The 15,228-nt window shown below is 42.6% G+C and overlaps 1 protein-coding gene across 1 annotated transcript; it reads right to left on the reverse strand.

Annotated features, from left to right (window-relative positions):
• Positions 1-16: 16 nt before the first annotated feature.
• On the reverse strand, positions 17-15,190 carry TRMT6 (tRNA methyltransferase 6 non-catalytic subunit). The gene is made up of 11 exons (XM_058019483.1): positions 15,078-15,190; positions 11,966-12,093; positions 11,453-11,562; positions 9,212-9,303; positions 9,044-9,127; positions 7,790-7,914; positions 6,194-6,558; positions 5,879-5,964; positions 2,787-2,889; positions 2,618-2,704; positions 17-1,741 (listed from the first exon to the last, which is right to left on the reverse strand). The coding sequence occupies exons 1-11, from the start codon at positions 15,170-15,172 to the stop codon at positions 1,568-1,570; spliced, it is 1,449 nt and encodes a 482-aa protein (XP_057875466.1). The 5' UTR covers positions 15,173-15,190; the 3' UTR covers positions 17-1,567.
• Between the last annotated feature and the right edge of the window lie 38 nt (positions 15,191-15,228).

Here is a 15,228-nt window from a genome sequence, read left to right on the forward strand (position 1 = left end):
GAGGGAACAAGGAATCTGAAATCTCAACAGTGATTTATTTCTTGTTTCCTTCCTCGTTTTCACTGAATTTTACAAGGATTATGTCACATTTAAAAACTGGGATTCACTGTTGACACTCTGTCACTACTGGTGAAATGGAGCCAGTTTGGCTGTGACCCAAATTAACTCCTCAACATTGTTTATTTCTCAGACTGCTCTATTATGCAAATATGTTTTTCCCATGTCATTGTTTTTTATTGTCACAGTATCTAGGATAAGCAGCTGTCTTCAATGAAGAGATGGTGAAATCTACATCCTCTCCTTTTATGAGTTGTTCACATGAGGAGGAGAAGAAAAGGGAAGAGAAACTTCCCAAAAAGTAGAAAAACAACGCTGGGAAGTTTACAAAAAGCAGAGGTAGATAAAACCTGAAGATGTAGTGTACCTGTTCTCCCAAGGGGAACCCTAAACTGCTTCTTTCCATGAAATAGAACCTGTTTTCAGCTAAGGCTGCCCTAAAAGAGCATTACTCAAAATACTGAATTTTACAGCTTTATTGAGTCTCAGCACTAGATCCCAAAGCTCCAGGTTCTGTCCAGACACGGATGAGGGAGTTCCAGAATGGAGGCCAAGCCCTCCTGGCCCTACAAGCTCCCACTGGGTGCAATGGGGTGCAGCCAGCAGAATATTGTCCTCCTAAAGCCTATGCTGGACCTTTTTATTCCCAAAAAGAGGGAAAAGAGAAAACATAAATCTCTTTAGGGAAAAACACCCTGTAGTTTAATTGAAATGGCAAATGCAAAGTTAAAAAAAATTAATAAAAAAAAGCCCAACATCTGAAAGATCTAACAGTAGAATAAATAAATATACATACAGCAGTTTCCAAAATAGTCATATCTTAAAAACATACAGCAACTCTCAGAAAATGTCCTGGAAAGTGACAGACAATATTAATAGTGACACTGTTTAAATATTTAGTATTTTAATTTAAGAACATGCACTTTCTCCTCTGTCTTTATTTCAGAAAAATGTGGAGTCATGCTGTAAGCATGGGGTCATCTCTACTATTAGATTCCTCTTTTTATTGTTCCTTTGGAAAAAAAAAAAGTGTATGATTTTTCCTATTTATTCCACTTTCTTAAATCACAGAACAGAGCTGAGTTCTGTGTCCCATGTGGAGCAGATCACCACGTGCAATCCTGAGGGGAATCCTCTGCTGCCTTTCTGGGAGAATGGAAAGCTGAGCTGGATGTGTTGATTCCAACTCAGCCTTTTAAAAAACTACCTCACATTCAGATTTGGCAACAAACAAACAGAATGTCTGCACTGAGGCTGAGGCTTTGCCTGCTCTTGATCTTCTCTCCCTCTTGAAGTTCCTATGAGTTCAGTGGGATGTTTGCTCCCAAGGGTTTTCCTTGACATTCAGATGATGGGAACTGCTAAGGAGCAGGTGAGTCCTCCCTCCTGCAGCTCTGCTGAGTCTCTGACAGATGCACGACAGGCACAGCCCTGTGCTGCCACCAGCACAGGAAGGACTTGTTATTTCACTAAACTCCTGAGATCTAAGCCATGAGTCATTCTCCAAATGTTAACAAGGAAGGTCTTGAAGTTTGCATCTTTTAGATGATGGCTCTTCCATCTTTAGTGCCTCTGAGTTACTGGAATCAGACTTGCCCTTCTCCAAGACAACAGTGATGCCAGACAGGAGGTACCCTCCACCTCCACTCATGGTCAGCTTGGGATGGCTGCGATCTGGTAACACCTTTAAAACAAACAACGACACCACAGCACACCCAGAACACACCCCACAGCCAGCACCTGTGAAAATCCACTCTGTGTGTGCTCATCATGTTGAGTCACTTCAGCTTGCAGAATAGGATGTAATTTTTTTCCCAGCCACAACAACAAACAGCCCTTTGGGAAGTGTATTTATCTTTGAAGTAGCTGCAGGGGAGAATCCAATTATAGAAATCCATAATAATACAGCTGCTGCCTCACTGGCTACTTCTTCATGGCATTACCAGCAGGAAGATATATATATATATATAATAAATATCTATGTAAATAAATTAAATTTATATTATAAAGCCAAGGTTTGAGACCCATGAAATGCCATGATGTGCTCAGAAGTGAGGTACTCTGCAAGAAAGCACAGCTGCTGCACAAAGCAGCCTGAAGGGATTCAGTGATTTCCAGTTCTGTCACCTTTCTGCAGGCACAGCACACCTCTGTGTAGGGACTGTCCCTCCAGCTGTGCCCCCTCCTTGCCCTGACTGCCCCTGCAGGTCCCAGAGTTTTACCTGTGTCCAGGACACTGCAGCGCTGCTCTCACTGTTGCATCTGCACACAGGACCCCTGGCCAGGCCCACCTTGTGTGCACATCTAGGAATTATTAACCCTGTTACTCTGCTACAAATATTTCAGCAAATGTTTAATGAAATGCAAGCAAGTAAAGTCTTTCCATTGGAACTGGTGTCAGTGAAGCATTAAAGCTCTTCAGAACAGCCCCTACTCCAGGGCAGAGCAAATGCCTGAGCTCAGACATGGTTTCAGCCAGTCCAACCTCTCCCCTATTTTCAGGGAAGGTTTTGCTCCCCAGAATTCCCTGGTTCTGGCAGCCCCCTGCTGCCCTCCTTACCTGGTAGTTCCTCAGCCAGGTTTCAGACAGTTTCAGGTTGATGACTCCACCTCTTTCTCTCAGCTTGGTGTAACATTCCAATAATGGCTTAGGAAAACCAAAGAGGAGGTTACACAGCAGAATGGCACCGAGCTTGAATTGTAACAGCTGCAGTAACATCCTGATTTACCTCTTTGTATTGGCAGTAGACAACAAAAGGCCTCGAAGGAGCAACAAATTCCAATAAAGAAAGTAACAAGGGTGTGGGATGAAACTTGCTGGCTACAATTAAGCTGCAAAAAAAGTTTCATGCACGTTAGTTTTCTGCTTCTGCAACCTGCTCACCTAGTGACGTTTCCTCCTACTTAGCACAGCAATCAATTACAGCTTAAAAGTGTCTCATCAGCATGTTTTCATTGCTCTGACAAGTCCCCAAATGTAAAAACAAATCATTACTTCCTGCTGGTGTAATTAAAAAGCTGAAGCATTGCTCCCCAAAGTGCAGAATATTAAAAGCATTGCAGGAGCACTCACTTCAGCTGTGTCAGGCTCCACAATAATTCTCACAGTCTAAGAAATTTCACGTTCCTTGCTCTGCCCCAAGACCATTTTGCAAATACAATTTAAGTTTTGTGACTGCCAAATGTTGCTTAGAATGTAACCTCAGTCGTGACTCTTTAGACTGAATAGTCCTCATTAAAAAGAATATTTAAATAGAGAACAAATCCTTAAAAGGCATGACTAAAAACCTTTTAAAAAGAAACTATGTCCTTGACAACCTAAAGCCTTCATATTTTATTCTCCATCTTCATTTTAACATCACACAATAACTTGGATCTACAGATGGCTGAGATTCTCTACCACCATCTCCAGTTTTAATCCAAAAAAGTCACTGCTGAACTACACTGCAAGAAATGGTTGATAATTAGTTAATTAGCCATTAAGTTGTGCTTGTGCAGAAAGAAGGGGCTAATTAAACTCCTTCACAGTGTACAGAAACTAGTGAGATGCCCCACCAATTCACATTTGTTCTCCAGGGGAATGTGCAGCACTGGAGCAGAGTTAAACTTGCCTGGCAGAAGGGAGATAAAAATTGATGTTCAATTTTGTAAATACAGCAGAGATAAGGAGGTGAGATAACTCTTTTTCAATTGTTCCCACTTTGGTTGTTTGCCAGCCATGGCCTTGCAGACCATTTATTTCCAATGCAAACCTCAAAGGAGTTGTGCTCCATCATGACCCAAGCAGCCACAAAGGAAAGGCTCATCCTGTGCCTGGGAATGCTGCACTGGCACTGCCAGGGGCTCTGCCAGACTCCAGGAAGGGAAGTGACACTGGGAAAAGCAAGTGCTGCTCTTTCATATGGCAGCACAGATTGCTGCCTGCAGGGAGCCTGGCCAGGCACAAGGGATGCACTGGGTGAGGGGAACAGGAAGGGGCAGAGGGAGGGACATGGTCTAACTCCAAACATTTGGCCTAATGAACAAATGTCTGCTTCCACAGTGTCAGGAAAATGGCACAATCTATCTCTAGAGCCTTCTTTAAAAGAATACCAAATACCCAATGAACATCTTCCTTTTTCCCCTCAGTGGCCCAACATCAGACTCAACTCTCACCAAAGGAATTGAACCAACAGATCCAGGACAAACAGTGTTTTACCACAGCACAGCACAGAAGGTAGAAATTTAACTGGAATGGTATTTTCTACATTCAGTAATAAATACTGTTAAATTCAGGTACCTAAAGCTGGTACCCACCTTTGCCTCATGAACAGCTTTTCTTTACTCTGCCAGTAAGTGCCACCTTTCTCCCCACCTCCAATGTTAAGCACCTTTTCCCCTATCCTTTTCCTGTTTCTCTTCTGCAAAAACCCCCCAAACCCATATTTTCCCTGTTTCTAGTCCTTAATTTGAAGCATTTCTTATTCCATGCCAAGTTTTCTGTGGTGCCTGATCTCAAGGAGCAGTGCCTAAAAAAGGCAGATGACTGAAAAAAGGGGATTAGCTCTCTGGGACAGTGCTCTCAGGCACCATAAATTCTGTTTACCCCCATCCTGCTGGAGCCTCCCTAAAGCCAGGAATCACTCATCTCTTCAGCAATGTCATTTGTTACAGCTTTCATGCATTACAGAGGACAAAAGAAGGATAAAAGTGATTGAAAACAAATAAAGAGACAAATACTAAACATGCCTCCTAGAACTGAGTCAACAACTGAATGTGCTATTTTACAGGGAAGGAAATGACAAGTGAAGTCAAACATCAATTTTGCCTTTGCCAGGTCAGGCACAGACATTAATTACAGAGATGGTGCAGCAAACAGCAGAAACTAGAGCCAGACACTGCCACTGTTCAGGCAGCTCCATGGTCACAGGCCCTGCCACACAGACCTGCAGAGCTTTTTACAAACCTTCAGCTCTTCAGTGCTTCAGGGAACACAGAATTACCTGGTTCTGCATGTTTATAAATTCTACCACTTAAATGTGCTACATGATGTATATCAATGAGCATGAGTTAAAACATTTCCTAGTAGTGAAACCCAAAAATTATACACAAGCATTTGAAAATAACCAGTAAATGTGCAGTAAAATTTATTCAAGCAGAACAGCTTCATTTCCAGTGAACTAATATTCTTTGGAGGAAAACAAATTAATATGTTATTAAATCAACTGAATTAATGTTACCTGGTTAACTTGAATCACTCCAGCATTTGCTAAGAGCACAGTGACAAAGTCACACCCACCAAATGCTCTTACACTATTTTGGAGCTCAATTTCTAGGAATACATTGATTGTGTTTGTTTTTCATTTATGATATTAAATCTTTGTGCTAAATTGTTCCTCGGGAATAACTGATCCTGGGTAAAGCAGGTAAAATAAAGCTTGGATTTTTTTTTCCTTTGTAAAAATGAAATTAGTTTCTAAAGACATCTAATTAAAAAAAAAAAAACCCAGAACAACAAATTTAGATTCACTTCAATGAAATGAAAACCTCAGGTTCTACTTTGCTAATTAGAATCTTGTTATTTTTTGGGGAGTCATTTTGAATGAGATTCTACCTGGGTTCTGGCTTTCTTTGGATAGATCTTTTGCATTTTTAATATTTGCTCATATTTAGTTGACTTTTAGATCATTTCAAGCCATTTAAATTAAAGAAAAAAATCTCAACCAGAGCCTTTTGTGCCCCAGTTCTCTGCTCCATCCCATGGCCCCCATGGTCTGGGATGTTTCAGAGCACTCAATTGGGAACACCGTTCCCAAAGTGTGACAGCTCTAAGCAGACTCACCCATCAGCATTCTTCTCTCTCAGCAAAGCTGCAGCTTCTTTCAGCTTTTTCCTTCTCTCCCACTGTTTCATTTGCTTTTCCCGAACCTTTGAACAACAAAACAACAGTTGGTACTTTAACTGGTAATTACCTATCAAATCATTATTGCCTGGGCTGCATTTTCAGTTTTTGAATCTTAATGTAAGACAAAAGACAATTTCCAGAGTTCCACTTAAACACCTGACTAAGCTGCATTTCAGCAGGGCTGATTCAGACAGCAGAAATTTATGTCCACAGATGTTGTGAAACCTGAACAGCCACAAGACATATTCTTACATTTTCTTTATTTTCTTTTTCTTTGTTCTCTTTAAACTCTACATCTTCAGCACTAATGTCCATTGTGTCTTGTTCCTCTGTTGGATTGATGTCCATTGGTGCTTCAGGGGCAGGATCCTCCTCTGCTTCCTGCAGGGAACTCTGTTTCTCCTCACTCAGGCCATTGCTCTCCTCTTCCACCAGGGCATTCTCCTCAGGCTCTGCAGGCAGAGTCTCGGTACTGAATGTCCCAGACAGGAGACTCTGCACTTTGCTGAGAGGAAATTCATGAAGATTATCAAAAAAAGGTTTGGGAAATCCAAAACAACTGGTGGCAGCTCTAACAGGTCCCCCTCCTGGGTACATCTGAATGATGGATCCATAGCCTGTGGGAGGGAAAGAATCAAAACACATTGGAAAGCCAGAATTCTTAAAAATGTAAAATTCTTTCTAAAATGCTTAAATGAAGGGTCCATTTTAAAAAAAGGAAGTAAGCTGCCTGCTTGTAATCAAACCATCAAATTTAACAAGCTGTGGAAATATGCCTCAAGGTAGGAAACCTTTATTGAAAGGACAACAGTTACTGAAACACAGAAGGACAAGGTAACTCATGGCATATTTGTGTATTAAACATATACTAAGGATTAGCTCAGAAGATAACATTAGCTTCTTTCTTCTAATATATGAGCTGTTAGCTCACAGAAGCAGTGACAAATTGCTAGAAAAACCTAATTTAATAAATAATTAAAAGGCAAAATTGTAAAGTTTGTTACTTATTTACGGAGTTGCTTGGATAAAACCCAAAAGTTTAATTAAAGAGCCTTATGTGGCAAAGAATTTCTTCAATATCCATGCCCTAAAGAAAGAGCTGTGAGATGTTAAAGACACAAAAAATAACTAGTTAACTAAAATTGTATCTTATTTACTTCAAGAAGTAGCCCTATGGCCAAAAGCCAATCTGCAGTAGCACCGCCTGTGTGCTTCCCACAGCACATCTGTGTGCACACATCACAGCACTTCACCTCCTGCCTTTCCAGGCTCCTGGAATATATCTGTCACCTCTACCTGGTGTCTTAAAATAATGAAACTGATAACTGAGTTCCAAAGACAAATCAGGAGCCAAACTTCTCCTAGAATAAGCTGAAGGAAATGTCACATACTTTCAAAACACACACTAAATCTGGTGCAGGGAACAAGAGGAACTGCAACACTTCCAGTGCTGTCAGAATTCCAGTGGCACTATTCCTGTTTTCTGCCATTCACTTTCCTGGACTTCCAGGTGTCTGGGAAGAATCTCCATACAAGCTCTTCACAGCTTTTTCTGAACTGAATGTCAAAATGGTAAGAGAGGAACTAAAACAAATCTACATACAAGGCTATAAATTTAATAAAAATTATATAAAGAATTATATCAAATCTAATTCTCATTTTTATGTTATTTTAAGTACTGAACAAAAAATCCAACTGATGCAAAAACTTTCCCCAGTGGAAAAACAATTTTTTCCTTGAATCCTGGAGGTGGTAAGAGCAGATTTCAAAAGCTGAGGGAGCATTTTAGAGTGCTGCTGTCAGCAGTGTCCCACAGGTGTGTGTTTCCACCCCCCTGGGGTAGCTCACCCCCCATTCTCTCCATCACAGCCCCCAGCACCAGGCCTGCACACGTTTCCATGACAATCATCTTGTTGCCAGCGTGGATGTTTCCCAGGGTCAGCATCTGAGCCAGGGTGTCGTATCTCAGGTGGCTGCAAGACAAGAGGCATTGCACAAACATCAGTTTGCTTACAGACACTGCCCACTAGCCCAGGAGCCTGCCAAAAACAGTTGGATTGCAGGTAGGTTTGGGAAAAGCATCAGTGACCTTCAGAGTCACCACACAAAAACTCATAATTACACATCTGATACTGAAGAACTAGAACTGGAGCCAACATGAAATCAGCCAGGAAAAGCAAAAGCAGGATGTGGAGTAGGGTGCCCATGGCAAAGTGGGCATCTTGTGCTGTGCCAGTCAGAGAAAGCAGTTTTCCAACCTTTGTTTGTTTTTTCTCTGGCATGTCAGCTTTGTAAAGAACAAGTGGTATGAATGCATCTCCTGATCCAATAAGGAATCCCCTGTGGTTTTCACCTGTTTTGCAGGAGCCAGCATCACCTGTAACCCAGGATCAAAACCCAGCACGTGCACTGAAGGGACTCAGTGAAAGCTACAGAAATTACAACTAATCTTCAATAGTAAAAAGCAGCCAAGGGCAGAGATGTTGGAAGGAAAAGGAAGAAGGTTTGAGAAGCCTTAAATAACATGTAGTTGAAGATTTTAAATCCCAGCATCATAGATCTACTATTCCTTCATTAAAAATGTATCAGTCCACTGTTACTGTCTGTAACAAAGTATCTCTTAGGAGAGATGGGTGAAAATCAAACGGGGCCAGATCCCTGGAGTCATGGCCCCATCTGACTCTGACCCCAGTGTCACCCACAGGCTGTTAAACTCTGGACATTTGAGGATTCTGAATCCCTGACAGGTTAAAGACAACAATTCCTGCCCGTGGTAAGTGGCTGTTATCTTGTTGCTGAGCCAGAACCAAAGCAGGTAAGAGGTACCTTAGAAAACCAAAGAGCTTCTGTGTGTGTGGGCATTAGCAAGGTGGTTGTCAGGGAAATGGTGAATTCTGGTGCTGCCTGCAGAAGAGCTCTCCTGTTTCTGCCATATTAATTAACTGTCAGTATCACATTGTCTTCCATTAAATCACAATCTTCACGTTCAAGGCAAAGAGAAGAAAGGTGAGTATTGTATACTTTGGTAGAGTGCAGGTATTTAAAAACTATTAAACTATCTTTCTGTTGTCATTTGAAAAAAGAAACCAAATGCAAACTCACTTAATTTTTCCAGGCTCCCTTGCATAGTACATGGTTGAAAGGATGCGAGTGGATGGTTTCACAATTGTAATAACTGCCTCATATCTGTAAAAAACAGTCATGGTCTTACTTTAATCTCAGCAATTTAGGGAATTACCAAGTACTTTTCACAAGTTAAAATTCACTTACTTTTTTTTCTTCTTCTTTATGTATTTATCTTGAGCAAATTCTGTTTTGTCTCTGAACGTTGTACTGTTCTCTATTAACTGTTGAACTATTTCCTTGGAAGAGACAATTCATTTTTGTTACAGCTAGCATTTATTTCTCATTCATTTCATAGACAGTATTTTTTTAAACAAGCACTGAAAATATTTCCTTCCAGTAGAGGCATGTATAGCATGAACTTCTCCTGACACTGATGCAAAGTCACTCTCTGTTAACCAAAGGACCAGTGAGGCATTACACTGGCTATGTGCAGGAATTTAATCACACAGTTTTGCATAAAAATCATAGAAATTAAAATGTTTATCCTGGAATATTCAGTAATATTTCATTTAATCCAACTCCCTCTTTGGGTCTCTCTGATTCCAGCATCTCTGAGGGTACCTTTTTTCCCTGTTCCATGCAGTTAATCACCAGACATCTCCCTCATTCCAATAATTTTTTCAGTCTCACAAATTTTGCCACCCTATTGTACCAACTCCCTGCACAATGTCCAACTCCTTAGCATTTATTACTTTATTATTTCCTGCAATATTCCTCCTGATTTTTTCCCTTTTCTAGCTCCCAGATCTTCCCAGAATTCCAGTTTTGGTTTCTTGGTCTCCCTGTTCTCATCTCCCCCCTTTGCCAACCCAACTCTCCCTCATGCTTTCAGATTCCAGCTGGAGGGATCATTGGGACCTCCAGCAGAACCAAACCAATCCCACAGGACTCTCCTTGCCTGGGGTTTTATCTCCATGCCAGCAACACAAAAACAAAAGTGCTGCTGTTTTGGGTTCTGTGATCCAAGTAGTTTAACTGCTAAAATTATGGGTTCTATTAAACATGGAGGGGACAAATGAAAAAAAGGAGTATTTTCAATTTGGACACTGCAGCTCCCCCTGTGCTTCAAACACCTGCTCAAATAACGGAGTGGTGCAAGAATTCCTCACTTCCTACTGTGCTTTTCAGGCCATTATTCCTTCAAACACTTAACATGTGTGATTAATGATTTGAAACAGGATCTCTTTCTTTTTTGCTTTATTCTAGGAAAAAAATAAATTCAGTGCCTGGGTTATGTTGTTTTGTAGGTTTTTTTTTATGTTGCAGTAAAATTTACAGTGAGGAAAGAGGGAAGTGTCCTGCATCACCAAGACACACCATTCACAAACAGGAATTCAGATTTTAACAGACACACAGGGAGGAATGATATCTATTGCTGCTAATGTAGCTCAGAATGAGTATTAGTCACAGTCCAGAAAGCAGAGTTAACAAAAGCACAGGAGATGCATGGCACAGGCTTGCTGAGGACACACAGCAAAGTCACAGGATCTTCTGCCATGGACAGTGAAAACAAAAACCATCAGAGCTGTCAGCCTGATGGGCACATTCTTCTCCAAGAGATCACACAACCAGCAGCACAACCATGGAAACACAGGAACCATTCCAAACTCCTTGGACCCAGCAGGCAAAAGCAGAAAACTGCTCCAAAGAGCAAGATGCAACCAGCAGCTGAACTTGAGCTAAGCATGAGCAATTTCCTGCTTTGCTTAGAGAGGGTAAAGCAAAGAGCAGAGAGGACTGTGCCTGAGAGCATGTGCAGAACACAACTGGCTGCAATGCCTTAGGAACCATTTTAAATGGCTTACAGATCCCTTACTTTATGAAAGGTGCAGGCTTAAATCCCAACCCCTTTTCTAACAGAACACAACTGATCTCTTGGGAACACTCTGAGTTTCCCAGGTGCAGATAAGGAGCCAGCATCACCCCTGTGTGGCAGGCACTGCCTGCAGGCACACTGCTGGTACATTTATTACTCAGTCTCATTTGATAAATCTTCACTGCTTGGCCATAATCTTTTCCTACACCTTTGACAGTTTAATTATTGCACAATTTTAATGTCTCTGTCATACAGAAACAGTACTTTGAACCTTATACACAAGCAAAACTAAATGGTGATTATGTGAGCTGTATTTTTTTATCTGTTATGACTTCTGATGCCACAAAAATTTATTCTTTACTCTCCTCTGACAAAATTGCCAACCTTACATAAAGTTTTCTCTGAAAACAGCTTTAGCATTTTTGTAAAAGCAAAAAAAAAAAGACTTCACCAGATGAACCAAGAAAAAGCACAAAATCTATGCACAGATAAAAAGAACATCCTTTTTCAGAAACTAAAATATAACCATCAAGGTAGCACAGAAATGACACCAAAACCTTATTCTTTACCTGTCCTTTAATACCCTTGTCCTTCAAAGCCTTTATGTCATCATGAGTCAGTTTTTGAGACTTCCCATCGTCAACTATGTTACGATTATCTGTCCCTGCTTCCTTTGTTTCTGAAGGAAAAGGATATAGATTTGTAAAATCTACCTCCAAAGAAGTGGGAGAAACACATGATTTTAGTGTCACAGAAAGCAGATTTCTCGTGGTTAAACACACATTTTTCATGGCCTTGCAAAGGACAGCCTAAGCAAGGAAATGTAATATGTGAGGTAGAACTGAATGTCAATAAAATCACCCAGACTGAGGCTCAAATCTTCTCCCACATTAAAAAGATTATTTGTTACAGGACTAGTGCAACCACTGACAAGACAAAACCATGCACTTCTATGACAGACAGAATATAAGCAGCATGTAGTTAACAAATGATTATTAGAAAGCTTTCCCAATTTCTTTGGTATCATCAAAGAAACAAATGAATTTGAAATAGTTTTTCCAACTGCCAATCCCCTGGGATACCTGTGCTTGTCTCTTCCACCTCTTGCTTTGGCTGGAGGTTTCCACCACTGGTTACTTCAAATGTAGTTCCATAGATGTGTCCGATGGCATTATCCAGGTAGAACCACTGCTTCTCAAAAATAATTTTTCTGAAATAACAGAACAGTGAGTAATACTTAAAGCATTATTTTTAATGTATAATGTATCTAAAACCCACTATACTTGAGTCTAAACTACAGCTTTATATATGACATTTTCATCTGTATCCCCAAAGAAAAGCAGGACAAGACAAAGAGTGAAATTAACCACAAAGCCCACACTGAACTGAAACTGGTCAGGAAAAGAGCAAAGAACTTAAATAAACCATATAGGAAGAACTTTTTATTTTTCAAGTTCAAAAGAATTTTCAAATGACAGATAAAATCAAGCTATAGCACCTATCAGCATCATTTTATAGAAAGTCAGAAATATATTAAATCCAAGCTGGGTCATGCAGAGTAGTAGCAAAAAGATGAGCATGGTCCTGTATTTTGCAAAGCTCCTCTGAAATAACATTTGCCAAAAGACTATGAAGAAAACAAGCAGCAATCCTTGAAATGTTTCATTAAAAGAAATTTAATTTACCATCCCTTTCATTTTGATTGCACCAAGGCACGTGTGCATTTTATCTTCCTTCACCAAAAACAGGATCCACAAAGCCTTCAGCTTTCAGGCTGACCAACAAATGCTGCCTTGCTATCCCTGGAAACACCAGTCTTGGCAAATCAAACAGAGCTATGCCACGCTCACGTTCAAGTCAAAACTTGCCAATATGAGCTGTAATTATGCAAATTATACTCAGCACTAATACTGAACATCATCATTTTCAAACCAGTGCCGTTCAAGCACAGCATCTTTCAGTCTCCACCCTACTGAATAACCTGGCCACATTACACAAGTGCCAGGGGAGAGCCCAGGCTGTGCCCAGCGGTTTCAGCCCTCCCAGCCGAGCTGCAGGCGCCCTCCTGTTGTTATCTTGTTGTATTTCATATTTCTAGAGTCCCATACTGTTACAATCATATTTCCAAAGCCCATACCTTCTAGTTGGTTTTCTCCCAAGCAGCTCTTCTCTGCCGTGCAGTTCCTCATAGCTTCACAGGGGCTCCTCCAGGGCTCTCAGCCCACCCCCCTTTTATCCCTGCTACCTTCACGAGCCACAGCTGCTGCCCAACTAAGGACTTCACAGCTGTAGCTCATTTAGAATAGCTGGGACCCACTTATCCAATACATAGATTCTACAGGGACTCTCACTACATTTCCCCCTTTTTTCTATTACTAACAGATGTATTCAAACACAATATAGATATTCAAGTACAATATATACATTTCCTTTACAATACATGTTTTATCCCAAGACTCAAAGGCCTCGTACGACACACACATCTTCTTGCTCAAAGGCCATTTCTCGCAGCTCCTGGCTGCCACAGCTCCTTGATTCAATAGCTATGTTCTTCTGCAGCTCTTGGCTGCCTTTCCCACAGTCCTACAGCTCTCAGGCTACTACACCTATCTTCCACAGCTCTTCAGGCTGCTACAGTTCTCAGGCTGCATACCTTCATCACGTCGAGGTCACAAATTGTTGTTATCTTGTTGTATTTCATATCTCTAGAGTCCCATACTGTTACAATCATATTTCCAAAGCCCATACCTTCTAGCTGGTTTTCTCCCAAGCAGCTCTTCTCTGCTGTGCAGATCCTCATGGCTTCACAGGGGCTCCTCCAGGGCTCTCGACCCACCCCCCTTTTATCCCTGCTACCTTCATGAGCCACAGCTGCTGCCCAACTAAGGACTTCGCAGCTGTAGCTCGTTTAGAATAGCTGGGACCCACTTATCCAATACATAGATTCTACAGGGACTCTCACTACATTTCCCCCTTTTTTCTATTACTAACAGATGTATTTAAATACAATATAGATATTCAAGTACAATATATACATTTCCTTTACAATACATGTTTTATCCCAAGACTCAAAGGCCTCGTACGACACACACATCTTCTTGCTCAAAGGCCATTTCTTGCAGCTCCTGGCTGCCACAGCTCCTTGATTCAATAGCTATGTTCTTCTGCAGCTCTTGGCTGCCTTTCCCACAGTCCTACAGCTCTCAGGCTACTACACCTATCTTCCACAGCTCTTCAGGCTGCTACAGTTCTCAGGCTGCATACCTCCATCACGTCGAGGTCACAAATTGTTGTTATCTTGTTGTATTTCATATTTCTAGAGTCCCATACTGTTGCAATCATATCTAAAGTCCATACCTTCTAGCTGGTTTTCTACCATGCCGCTCTTCTCTGCTGTGCAGTTCCTCATTGCCTCAAAGAGGCTCCTCCAAGGCTCTCAACCCACCCCCCCTTTTGTCCCTGCTACCTTCATGAGCCACAGCTGCTGCCCAACTTAGGACTTCGCAGCTGTAGCTCGTTTAGAATAGCTGGGACCCACTTATCCAACACATAGATTCTACAGGGACTCTCACTACACTCTCCTACTGTGCCAGCTGGCCCGGGAGAACAAACGGGAGCGCTTTGCTGGCACCAAAGCAGCAGCAGCTGGAGCGGAGCAATTACCGATCCCCATTAGCACCTCACAGACACCGGCAATTACCGATCCCCAACAGCACCTCACAAACACCGGCAATTACCGATCCCCGATAGCACCTCACACACACCGGCAATTACCGATCCCCAATAGCACCTCACACACACCGGCGATTACCGATCCCCATTAGCACCTCACAGACACCGAGGGCCGCGGCGGGCGCCCTGCTCGGCTCCGCTCCCACCGGCACCGCCAAACCTCCGGAATCTCCTCCAAAGTCCTATCAGCAATGCGGCCAGCACATCTTCCGGGTTTAAGGGTTTTTTTGCCACAGGGACAGAGACAACATTAAAACCTTTCCCACCGCCTGTCATACGACTCTCGTGGGGCCGCCATTCCTGCCTGGCGCGGCGGGACCGGGACAGCGACCGGCACGGGCACCGGGACCCCCTTCCCTCCGGCGGGGCCCGCCACAGCCGCACCGAGGGTGGCGGGGGCGAAAGGCGCAAACCGCAGCCGAGGCGCGGAGCGGCACCGGGAGCCGCGGGCGCGGCGCTCACCTGCGGCGCAGCACCGACACCGCCTTGAAGACCTCGTCCCGCTTGAGCACGGCGCAGTCGCCCTCACGGATGCGCGCGCTCGGGCCGCCCTCCATGGCCGCCGCTCGCGCCGGGCCCCCGCGCACGCGCCGGACCCGCGCGGGAGGGGCCG

Source organism: Melospiza georgiana, chromosome 3 (genome assembly GCF_028018845.1).
Source record: "Melospiza georgiana isolate bMelGeo1 chromosome 3, bMelGeo1.pri, whole genome shotgun sequence".
Classification (NCBI taxonomy): Eukaryota; Metazoa; Chordata; class Aves; order Passeriformes; family Passerellidae; genus Melospiza; species Melospiza georgiana.

What these genes read in the sequence shown, in the direction of transcription:
- TRMT6 (XM_058019483.1), bottom strand. Translation starts at nt 15,172, where the DNA reads ATGGAGGGCGGCCCGAGCGCGCGCATCCGTGAGGGCGACTGCGCCGTG. An exon ending in ACAAGGGTATTAAAGGACAG is followed by an intron (nt 9,304 to 11,452) that starts GTAAAGAATAAG and finishes GTCTCTTCCAAG; the next exon opens with GAAATAGTTCAACAGTTAAT. An exon ending in AGAGAGAAGAATGCTGATGG is followed by an intron (nt 2,890 to 5,878) that starts GTGAGTCTGCTT and finishes CTTTTTTTGCAG; the next exon opens with CTTAATTGTAGCCAGCAAGT.